Source organism: Melanerpes formicivorus, unplaced genomic scaffold, assembly GCF_026170545.1.
Source record: "Melanerpes formicivorus ecotype bairdi unplaced genomic scaffold, bMelFor1.0.p_v2 SCAF_17, whole genome shotgun sequence".
Classification (NCBI taxonomy): domain Eukaryota; kingdom Metazoa; phylum Chordata; class Aves; order Piciformes; family Picidae; genus Melanerpes; species Melanerpes formicivorus.
Window position 1 is genome coordinate 13,660,323 of NW_027142369.1, and position 12,277 is coordinate 13,672,599.

Consider the following 12,277-nt stretch of genomic DNA (forward strand, 5'->3'; position numbering starts at 1 on the left):
GTGCTATTCTGGGTGTGAGATGCAGCAGAATTCATTTGCAGTGAGAAGACTGTCAGTTTTTACACTTGCTGGCTTGGATGCGTGACTGTGTAATGGTAGAGGGGACAAATGCAGAAAGGGGACTTCAGGACAAGTGATCTCCTGGCAGGAGTTTGGAGACCAGCATAGACAAGATAATTATAGCAAAAGCAGGGTGTCAACTGGTTAGCTTTGGCATCCTCTGTGACTGAGGGGGCAAGTAGGAATAGATAAAATCCCTGAATAAACCTCTTTCAATCTGCTATGCTCCCAGTTTGGATCAACAAGGGTGAATGCAGATTAGAGGACCTATATGGAGACACCATATTTCCATGGAGTCCAGAAATTCAAAAGGAAAAAAGAAGGATGGAGACTGCAGGGATAATTCATAACTAAATATCTGACTTACAGTGTATGCAAAAGTATAAAGTTGTGATTTCATTTCTGCAGTCACACTGGCAGTTTCTGCAAGGTCGAATATAAAGAAAGCTGTTTTCATCCTAGGAAAACAAGAAAAGCTTCCATATAACTTCTTAACATGACCAGCTCACATCACATAGTGATACACACCTTCAATATGTCCATGGACGGGTCCATACACCAGCATCTCCATTTTGGTTGTCAGCAATACAAAATTCTCTCAATGGCATATTTTTTCACCCTGACTTCCAACTACCCTCTGCTCCTTCAAGATACTTTGAACAGAACCTTTTGGTGAACAAAACCACCACGTTCCCAAAGGATCTGTTGGTGGCTATGCACCCTTCATCTCATCCTGCCAACCTTTTCCTTCTAAAGCTTGGCACACTTAGATCCAATAAGGCCATGCACCATCAAGCTGCTCGTTCTGCTGTGTGTTTCCATGCCACTGAGCTGGCATCACCCACTGGCTGTTGGGAGGGAGCAAAGGAACATCACCTGGCTTGCCACATCTCCTCATTGGCAACCGCTTCCCAGGAAGAGGGCTTGAAACTAAATGAAAATGAGAATAAAATTCAGAGAGTAGACCCATGTTGCTGTGTTTCATTCACCACGCAATCAACTCTTCTAACCCAGCCAACTACAGCCCTCCCAGGCAGAAGAAAACCTGTCAGGAAGCCTGTGGCTCTGAGAAGAGGGAATTCAGCTGATCCTCACTCCTTCATAAAACTTCATTCCTCTCTCTCCATAGAAGGACCCTCTGGTATATCAGGTGTTTTACAGCATCCTAGCTACCCTCAGCATGACAGATGCTTTTTACCATTCATTACAGTTCAGTCTATGAGATTTAAAGCTTCAGATACTCCAAGTCCTTAATGTTTTTTGACTCCTGGTAAAGTTTTAGGAATTGGGCCCAATATTTGACTAGAAACACCATCTCTATTTTTAATGCTAATAAAAATACCCCATGTAGATTTATTGTATGTCCCAGAACACAAACCATTATTATGGCTCAAGTTTCATTTCTCTACGTTTTTTCACATTTCATTTCTCTAACACTGCAATGGATGTGGGTATGCTGCTGGCAGAAGAACAATGAGCAGGAAGGAGTAGATTGGCCTCTGTCTCATACCTGCTGTAGTCTTCAGTCCAGTTATAGAGATTTTTTGTGAGATGAGTCCACTCTCCTGGGTCAAACACAACATCAGAAGGAACCAACTTCTCACATGTACCCCATGGCCAGAGTGAATAGCTCCTTCTCCAGGTTGAGTCACCTTCATGAAGACCTATGCAGACAAACACTTCCTTACTGCCAAAAAAAAGCCAGAGAGAGCAATCATGAAGCCATGCCAGAGACCGTGGGCTACCCCACCTGCCTGAACAAACCACACCCCCCACACCAGTGCAGACAACAGGTCTTAAGCAGCACATATCCTGTGGCACAGATGCCTGTCCAGACCATTTCACATCAGAAAGGGGGCATGTCTTTGGGTCAATCTGCAAAACAGCAAGTGAATGCCCCATCTAGCATCACCAATCTTGTGCAGCCAGCACAGGAGACACATCCTCTCCCCTACAGTGGACCTCACAAGCATGCCAGAAGCCGTAGGAGAAGCCCGTTTCCTCCTGACAGCACTTGGCAATGCTCTTCTGCCTACCCACACTCGCCCAGGTCACCCTGCCTAGTCTAAAAGCAGATGCTATTCTTATTCATCTGAGTATCTAATCCTTTCTCCACTCTTACTAAGCTATTTTTGTATGATGATTATTCCTGGAATACATTCATTCTATGCTAATCAGTTGGCCACAACAAAGGAGAAGCAGCAGCAATCTGCTTTCCAACCATCATCATTTTGAGTACACAGGAAATGTTCCTTTTTTTTTTTGAGGTGATGAATTGTATCAACAACAAATCATCAGTAAATACTCTCTGCCATCACCTTCTTATTTTTCCTTCCTAAAAAACAAATCACCCTCACAACAACAGGCAACATTATATCCGGATGGAGTTACTTCTGCACAGATATTTGCTTTAATTGCAAAAATAATCTCACCACCAGGGAGGAACTCAGTAGAGAAAATTGATCTTTTGGATGCAGCACCAAGCTGTTCCATAAACAATTTCAAGAAAGGGGGAAAAAAAACCAAAGGTTGAAGATTTTATAAAAGCTGTTACATATGAAAGAAGTGCTTACTGTTTATTTACTTTGAGGAAACGATGAAGATTGAAAGTGAGTGTCCCATCAGGTAATACTCCTTCCACAGGATTCCACCGGTCCCCAGGAAAATAAACGTCAGGTAAATGCTTTGCCAGCTTGGGTAAATACCATTCGTAAGTCATCATCTACCACCAAAAATATGAGCAAAATTAAAAGAATTTCACATCCAGAAGCTGTGGAAAATGGGTTCTGCAAGAAGAATGATTCTGTTTGCTCAGTAAGGTCACCTCTCTTTTCAGCAATAGACTGGAACAATACAACCAGAGCAGGTCACCAGCAGTTTCTGATCAGAGACACAGGGTCCTTTCCTGATGAGAGGGTAAAAATCTAAGGAAACACAAAATACCTACTGCTGGTAAGAGACCCAAGAGGGCTCTGATTTGGTTAAATATCAGGTGTTGGATTTTGATGCAAAGTCTGCTGTGGTGGTGGAAGCATTAGCACTCCCTTCTGTAAGAGGAGCTTTTCTACTCCTCTTTCTCAGGAGAAAAAAAGGAAAGAGTGCAAACACCACCTGGGCACACACAGCACCTCTATTTTGATGTAAAAAGCTACAGGCAGAAATCTGCAAAACCACCTTTAGGGAGCTAAGATAAAAGAGGTGATGCAGAGAATCCCTGAAATGATACACTGTTGGACTCTGATGGTCTTAGAGGTCTTTTCCAACCTTTATGAGTTTATGAATGAGGATCATAAAGTCTATGGGAGTCACAATCACATTGTCCATGGGGCAGCTACTGCCCTGCTGCCCTCCAGGCAGCTCCCGCCCTGCTGCCCTCCAGGCAGCTCCCAGACACCTGCTGGTGCCCCAACACCTGTATTTCAGGGCTACCACAGAAAACAGCAAGGACAAAGCTTTCTTAGCAAGGCAAACTTTATCTCTATGCACATCTGGATATCTGCTATGTCAGAAGAACTTGGGCTTCCACTTTTCTCTACCTGCTACAGATTCCCTGTTGGTTTTTTGGGCTTGAATAAGATTTGCACACCATGCTTCATCCCAGAACGACCCAGAACCCTTAAAAAAAAAATTAATCATGAGTTTTACTTGGACAGAGACCCCCACTGAGGACAGAGAGCAACAACTCAACTTTTACTTCCTAATTTTAAATCTGCTGTTTGCCTCTTTTCATATTCCTTTCTGAACCTACCTCCTGGTCTACTAAGGTGATATCTGGCCTCATCCCCTCACAATAATGAAGGTAACGAAGAGCATTCCCAGGTAAGTCTCCTCTTAGCAAGATGACTGCATCCATTGGCATAGAGGACAGCAGATTCCTTGCAAACTTATCAACAATGTAGTTGTTGCTCTGATCACAAGTGCTTAAGAGAACAGATAAACAGTATTTTAAAATTTGACGTTTGAATGCTTTGACTATCCTCAGAACAATTTTGTGCAACAGGCATCCATAGGGGAAGCCCACCCTGGCAAGAGCTCTCTGAAAACCATTATCTCCACTTAGAGAGAAACCAAGGTACAGAAAACCTTGAGTACTGTGTCCAGTTCTGGGCTCCTCAGTTTAGGAAAGATGTTGACTTGCTGGAACATGTCCAGAGAAGGGCAACAAAGTTGGTGAGTGCTCTGGAACACAGCCCTGTGAGGAGAGGCTGAGGGAGCTGGGGTTGCTTAGCCTAGAGAAGAGGAGACTCAGGGGTGACCTTATTGCTCTCTACAACTACCTGAAGGGAGGCTGTAGACAGGCAGGGGCTGGTCTCTTCTCCCAGACAAGTAACACCAGAACAAGAGGACACAGTCTCAGGCCGCACCAGGGGAGAGTTAGATAGGATGTTGGGAAGAAATTCTTCATAGAGAGAGTGATTGTCCATTGGAATGGGCTGCCCGGGGAGGTGGTGGAATCACCATCATTGAGGGTGTTTAGGAGACTTGATGGGGTGCTTGGTGCCATGGTTTAGTTGATTAGGTGGTGTTGGATAATGGGTTGGACGTGATGTTCTTGACAGTCTCTTCCAACCTGGTCTGGTCTATTCCATTCTATTCTATTCTAAATAATAGAATAATAATAATAGAATAATAAACCAGGTTGGAAGAGACCTTCAAGATCATCGTGTCCAACCCATCAACCAATCCAACCCACCTAAACAACTAAACCATGGCACCAAGCACCCCATCAAGTCTCCTCCTGAACACCTCCAATGACGGTGACTCCACCACCTCCCCAGGCAGCCCATTCCAATGAAGCATTTAGACTCAGTCCCCCCAGAAACCAGCACCAGAGACACGAGTCACTACAGTTTTGCCAAAATACACACTTACTGAACATCTTCACTGTAACTCTGATTTTTTCTTGGGCTAAACCTAAAGACTAAAGGCCTAAAGTGCCAGTGCAATGATGGGTCTGCAAAACATTTGAAATCCTCCCCATCTTTTGATTAAGCACTAAAAAGCCAAGTTTTTGTAGCATCAGGTAGATGTAGATTTACATTACCTGAGATTAAATCCTTTTTGTTACACAGTCACATGTTGCACACACTCCAAGTATAGACTTAAGAAAGGGACACTTCATAACATGGCACAAGACATGAGCCTTGAGAAAAGATGTGTGCAAAAAGGATTTATGAAGTTCTGCGTGTTCTACACTTCACCAGTGGGTCAACCTTTACCTAAGCATTCCTACTACTCCAAGCCACTGCAGAGTCTTTGGTCTGGTTAAGGGATAAGGAAGCCTTACACTGCAGATATCACTCAAAAAAAAAAGAAAAAGAAATAAGAGAAACACCAGGTCCCAATGAAAGATGATGTAAAGCAATGGAACGAGAAAATGACTGTTCAAGTCAAATTAATTCTGCAAACCGCCTTAGGAAATAAAGCACAGATTTACAAGTTTCTTTCATTAGAAGTTTATGTATCTACAAAGCTTTCTTCCTTCAGCCTACGTGAGACCTCCATTTACAGCCTGAAGTTGGTGCTCAGTGAGGGAGATGAAACAAGGGAGTATGTCTGGCTGTGACCATCCAAGGTGGGATGTGTAAAAACGCTTTTTCCACTTCCAGTCAACAAGAGAAACCTCCCAGCAGACGTGTGTGTGGCGGGGTTCTAGAATCACCTTGACTGGACAGCAGTGCCACAGTCCCAAGAGGCTGCATCAAGATACATTTCCATGGGAATTGTTACCTGTAATTTGTCCACACTTGGGAAGAGACAAGAGTGAGAGCAGAAAGCCACTCCAGCCATGGCAGAACTCGACTGCCCTCCAGCATGGCACTTCCAACCGAGATAAGTGTGGCCAGCCCCAGCCCTGCCAGCACAGCCACCACAGCACTGCTCTGCAGCCAGAATCGCTCCACCTAGGAGACAAAATCCCATAGACTCTATTTCTGTTTCCCCAGCTAGAGATACAGCTGCATTTCTGCACCTTACACAGCTTCAAGATAGCCTCCTGCTCCCAATTAGGTGGTTTTAAGGCTTCTTGCAAAATTGCACAGGCCAGAGCAATTTTTGGAGTGCAACTTACCACACCCAGAAACAGAGGTTTTGTAATATCCAAATTTGCTCTCCATGCAAAGAAAAGGGAATAAAGACAGAGCATTCCAGCAAAGAGCCAGATCACAGATGATTTCTCCTGCTTTGTCCTATTAAAACAAACAAAGAAAGTAGCTCTTGAGTGGCATGATAAAATAGGCGACTAAGGTTCTATGTGCTTGCAAATGACCACCACTCTGTAAACCTAAAGGTATTAAATACAAGGAGCTGCTGAGCCTTTCTATGCCTTTGCAATTGTAATGGTTTAAACCAGAACAAAATGGGTCAAACCAAACCAGCTGGTTAACCTGTCTATTCCTATTTTCCCAAGACAAAAGTGAGGGGAAACCACGCAAAACTCAGGGTTGAGATAAAGAGAAAAGAGTTTAATATATCATAATCACGATGCATAATTCCCATAGCTAATAATTGAATTAATCTAATAATACAATGCATGATTACCTTAGCTTAGCCTATCTGCAGAAGCAGCACAGGGAAATACAGTGAAAAACCCAGCATAAAACAGAAAACCCAAACCAGCAGCTACCTGACTCCCACTCATTCTGCTGCCACTCCTGCAGAAAAGATACAACACTCAAGAAGCCAGAACCCAGAAGCAGCAATCAGAACAGGAAGCCTCCCATGTTGCAATCTGAACTTCAAGCCTCACAGTATTTTGCTCCAGTTAGCATTTTCATTTCTGAAGCTGCCATGACTGCAGCAGGGTATGAGTAACAGCAGCAGATTCAACTCAATCCATGACATGAAACTTCTGTTTTCAAAGCACAGAACCATCAGGATTTCAAGATTTTTAAGCCTGCCATCTACAAACCCAGAGGGTTATCAGGAGCAAGAATATTTTGCTCTTAATTAACAGGTAGCCACAGCCAATTGATGAATTTTTTGCACCAGCAAGCAGAAGGCAGAGAAAGCTGCAGTCAATAAAAAGTGCACATAGGAACAAATCTCCAACTTACGGCAGCACTGTGCTCACGCAGGCCGTGAGTGCCAGGGCAAGGACAGGAAGGGAGAGCTCCGACTTCATCTGTGCCAGCTGGAAACTGTGGAGAAATGTATGCATGGATGTGTTATTCCCAAATCACAGCCTTGCACTCAAAGTGTCAAGAGAAGCAGGGAATAAACACAACGTATATTCCCATTCTGCTCTGATCAAGTCTACCAGAAATGGGAATGAGCTTGGTTTATATGTCAAGATTTTGACAGAAAAATCACTGGGTAGGGGGTCCAGCATTTTTCCTTTTGATGGGGAAGAAACATGGACAGGTCTGCTGTCCCTGTGTCAGCTCTAGACCAAGCTGAGTAAAGGCAGGACAGAAGCACCTTTGGTCAAAAAGACAGCAGCAGCAACATGATTCTCCCCACTAAATGGCACAGTGAAGATTTTACTCACACCAGCACCTCTTTCATACTGGATCCTGTCTCAGACTTGGCCTAGATTAAAAAGAAAGAAAATTCATAAGAAACCCACTCTAATGGTCATAACACTGGGACAAGTATGTCTTTTCATTTACTGCCTGCAGAGCCCTAAGAACACAGGGCTCCTCAAACCCCATTCAGGTGTTACTCCAAGTTGGTCATAAAGAAATTGCTTAAACAACAAAAAGACAGCAATTTCTACTAAAGCTTTCACTGCAAGTTGTCCTCCCTTGTTCTTGGTTTACATTATGCCTCTGTGCAGGGTTTACCAGCTGGGTAAGTATTTTTTCAAGGTGCTACTAACCTATTGCCCTGTGACTCAAGCATGTCATAAGGTTTAGCTACGATTTCTGCCATGTCATTGAATCATTCAGGTTGGAAAAGATCATTGAATTCAACTGTTAACCCAGAACTGTGAAGTCCACCTCTAAACCACATGTCTCAGCACCACATCTACACAGCTTTAAATAGGTCCAGGGATGGTGACTTCACCACTTCCCTGGTCAACCTGTTCAAGGGCTTGACAACTCTTATGGTGAAGAAATTTTTCCTAATATCCAACCTAAATGTCCACTGGCACAACATGAGGATGTTTCCTCTCATTCTATATATGCACAAATATTTTCCAGGAAATCTCCCCACAGCCTGGGACGAGCACATGGGCCTCAATTCCTGCTTGCTTACCAGGCTCACCCTTTTCCCCTCTGCCCTGGCCGAGGCAAAGCGGTATGAGATTTATATGAGATACATAAGAATTTTTATTGCAGGGACTTGTAATCCATGGGAAAGTCTGGGAAAGAAGACAGGCTCAGTACAGGTAAGAAATTACCTTCATAGGTTTTTGTTGGAAAAGTGGTGGCTACCAGATAAGAGATAAGCTAAACAGACCCAGGAGGTCTGAAAGGAATACTGAATCTCAATAAAAATGGAACAGTTAATTGCATTCAAGATTTAACTAACCAATGAAAGCATTAGAGGATGGCGAGCCAGCCCACAGCTCCTGAAGCACCACTGCTACCTCTCTGCTTCTTCCAAAGCCTCACCTTGCTGGCAGCTGAATCCTTCTGACCCAAAACATATCCCTCACAGGAGGTGCTATTTCTGATGCCTGCCTTATAGGTGGAATTCTCTAGGTTGTGGGTTTTTTTGTTTTGTTTTGTTTTGTTTTTTTTACTCTGCCTATTCTTAAAACAGAGCCATAGGATGCAAGGGCTGCCTGTCCCATCCAGACAGGGCTCTGGCATTAATCCAACTGGCATCAGGACCAAACGCTTGGATTTTGCTGCATTTATTGCTCCTGCTTCAGACAAGTTCATCCTAAATGTGATTTGTGGTGTAGGATTACATGCAGTCCATCCCTAAGCCTCCTGAACATCAACTTGAATTCATCACATTTGATGGAGAAAGGAGTTAAGGGATTTGCATGCTTTGGTATTGCTCTGCCCAATGGAGTCACATTCTCAGGAGATGGCTGGGAACAGGACAACAGGGGAAATCTCAGAAGTCTATCTGAGGCTCAACCTTATCTCTGTAGGATTTTGGAAAGTGTATATGGCAGTAACAGGAATTATCAAGTCTTTTGCCGCACATCCTACAGCCAAGGCACTTCAAGAAGGCTGTAACAGAACAGAAACAGTGGTCACTATGTTCTGTGGCTGGATGTAGGAGTTTAATTTCTGAGGATGTAGGGCTTCAGGACTCTAAGGAGTGACACAATGTGTAGACCACACCTCTTTCTCTTTTTCCCCCCAGTGGTGCCACTTCCCAGCCATCTGAAAACTCTGAAGCGGGAAGGATTGAAGGAGTGCTTAGTGCTGGCCTCCCTTGGTTGACCAGAGCAGATGCAAACCCTATGCTGTGCAAGCAACCCAAGGCAGAGGTTTGGGTTGAACGCTGCAGAAATTTCTTTGCTGAACGAGTTATCGAGTCCTGCAACAGGGTGCCCAGGGAAGTGGTGGAGTCACAATCCTTGGACAAATTTAGAAGACATGTTGATGTGGTGCTGAGGGACATGGCAGTGCTGGAATAACAGTTTGACTTGATGATGTCAAAGGTCTCTTCCAATCAAAAGTATTCTATGCAATACTTCCCTCCCTTAGCAGGAGCACAGATCTCTCAATAACTCAAATCAGAGGTCTCTGAGACCCCTCAAATCTACCATTGATATAAATTCAGTATTAGTAAGAAGTAAGTTAAGAAGACTCTTTTTTAAAGGTCTAGCAATGAAAACTGCTTGTGACCTTTTAAAGCAGATTACTTGGAAAAAAATAATAATTTGTCTTATAACGGGAACACCACAAAATCAATGTCACCATCATCCTCCTTGGGATCTTACAAATATGAGAGACTTGTACAGCTCGCAGTAAATGATAGTGCTCACCCTATAAAGGCAAAGAGAATTATTTCTGTGCTTTCCCAGCCATGTGATTCATTCCCAGATAACCTGACAGATCAGAAGGTCAAAAATCAGAAATCATTTTTTAAAGAAAACATTTTCCAATTTCTAAGCCATTAATCCTCACATATAGAAAGGTTCTGCTGTTGCATAAGTTAAAAGAAAGTAATTTAGAAAATGACCCTTATTTACCAGATTGAATGTCCCATATTCTTCCCTGAGAAAGTGGGTCAAAAATCCTTGAAAAGTCGTCTGGTCTCCCCATGTCCATCGGGCTCGATTGAGGTAGGACGAAGCCGGAAGATAGAGATAAGGCAGCAAACCAGCCAAGAAGCATAAACCCAACTTCAGCAAATGGCCTGGGGACAATTCCTGCACCAAAATGTGTCATATTGCATAACAACGTTTATTTTAGTTTAATCACGCTGGAACTTCAAGAACAGATAAAGGAGAAAAAAAAAAAACCCCAAACATCAAATATATTTACACAGAGCTGATCTCTCAATTTATAGTAAGTCCCTACAAAATGCTATGTTAAACCTCACGATTTTGTGGATTACTAGGAAACTGCATCAAACTGATCTCCTTTGCATGGCAGGGTGAAATTTAAGTGAAGCAAATAATATTAGCTAGGACTCATGAGTATCATACTCATTGCATCTTTCACATTTAAATCATGGCATGACATGCATAGATGGCTGAAGCACTGCAAGGCTGAGATAACCCACTTTGCAGCGATTAAGAGTTGGCTGGTATTCCATCTGGCAAAATAAAATAAATAAATAATAAAATGCTGCTCCAGTGCAACTAGACACATCATCACCATCATCAGGAGTCAGTTTTGCCATGTACTTCATCATGATTGTGCTGGCTCAATTGGATAGGCCAACTTTTGGGGTGGGATTTTCAAGACTGCCTAAGGGGTCAGGAAGACAAGACTTTCAAAGGGCCTTCTGTGCCTAACTCCTTTAAGTGCTTTGGAAAATCCCACCCTAGAATATTGCACGCTTGCTTTATCGTTAGCCCCTGCCCTGTCAATCAAAGCACTTGGGGTTACAGGGAAGAGGCACCATTCAGAGTGATGATCTGCAGAGCAGAAACAGTAGCTTGGGAATGGTGGCGGCCACAGTCCCTTCAGAAGAAAGATGACTCTTTTTTACTTAAAAAGGCACTGTTTTCCATCAAATATCCTTCTTATTCAGTGGTCTTCTGCAGCAAGCACCACTAGGCTGACTAAGAATGTTATGCTGGCACAGGGTTGTCCTTGCTGGAAATGACACAAGGTCTCTCTGGACCTCCTTGTTTAAAAAAGAAAAAATCTTTATTTAAGGAACACAAATATATTTCAGAAGTAAGTCTTCATTGTGTTAAAGGAAAGATACAGTCAGAAAATGGTTTGTGGGAGATGCTGAACAGATTTTGGACCAATCTTGTCCAAGCTGCATCTCATCTCCTGCACCTCACGTGCTTCATTCCAGGCTTAGTTATACCATGTGCCATTACCCAGAATCACATCAGATTTATTAGGTTAAGGGTGGTCAAATACAGACAGGACTGGTTCAGCAAAAAACTGCCCAACTGTCACCTCCAGATGGGCAAAAGAGAGAAAGGAGGAGTAGATAGAGGCTTCTCAGAGCCACTTACAAAGTGACCAGACCATCTGCAGCACTGAGATGTGCAGTTGTTTTGGGGATGCAGAGGAATTTCTACAACATGTGTATATCCAGCTTCATGCAATGACCGCCTGTGGAAGACAAGAGCATTGCAGGGCCCCTGAATGCCATACAAGAGCCTCATCCAGATGGATGCACATCATCTTTATATGCCAGGAATGCAAAAAGGTGTTTTCACCTCTTACCAAATGAGTGAATTTAATGAAGAGGTGTGGAAAGAAAGACAACTTGAGAGTAAGATCTCTGGTAGGAGCTGAAAAGGACATATTTGACTGCATGATGAGGGGCTCGCTGCTTCACCAAAGGCCAGCATTCCTTTGGTCTTTTCCAGCTGGCACATGCAGAATGTTCTTCACCCGAGAGCTTATAGGACTAAAAAATCGTGGGTGCATCAGAGCTGGAGGCCACCAAGCTTAGTACATCTCAAGGTGATGCTGAAGAGGACTTCCTCATAAAGACAAGCCTCTCCATGGTTCTTGCTGTACTGCCCATTCAGGCTGCAACTTCAACTACCAACATCAGGGAACAAACATACAGAAACTCACCCCCAAGCTAAGTTGATGGCATGAGAAAGCCAGTGCCATCAGCCAGAAGGAGCACACACCTGTGACTTCTCACCAACAGACACTAATCT

The 12,277-nt window shown here is 43.4% G+C and overlaps 1 protein-coding gene across 2 annotated transcripts in view; it reads right to left on the bottom strand.

The window, feature by feature from the left end:
* TMEM260 (transmembrane protein 260) overlaps window positions 1–12,277 on the bottom strand; it is a 40,510-nt gene that overhangs the window by 4,057 nt on the left and 24,176 nt on the right. The window contains exons 6-15 of one of the 2 annotated variants that reach the window (XM_068149017.1): window positions 10,163–10,342; window positions 7,550–7,590; window positions 7,116–7,199; window positions 6,131–6,248; window positions 5,791–5,963; window positions 3,809–3,980; window positions 2,634–2,782; window positions 1,571–1,747; window positions 937–990; window positions 428–518 (exon numbers count right to left, since the gene is read on the bottom strand). In XM_068149017.1, coding sequence (XP_068005118.1) covers window positions 428–518; window positions 937–990; window positions 1,571–1,747; window positions 2,634–2,782; window positions 3,809–3,980; window positions 5,791–5,963; window positions 6,131–6,248; window positions 7,116–7,199; window positions 7,550–7,590; window positions 10,163–10,342 — 1,239 coding nt within the window. Of the gene's footprint in view, window positions 1–427; window positions 519–936; window positions 991–1,570; window positions 1,748–2,633; window positions 2,783–3,808; window positions 3,981–5,790; window positions 5,964–6,130; window positions 6,249–7,115; window positions 7,200–7,549; window positions 7,591–10,162; window positions 10,343–12,277 lie in introns of those variants that run through there. The other variant, XM_068149018.1, reaches the window with a different exon arrangement.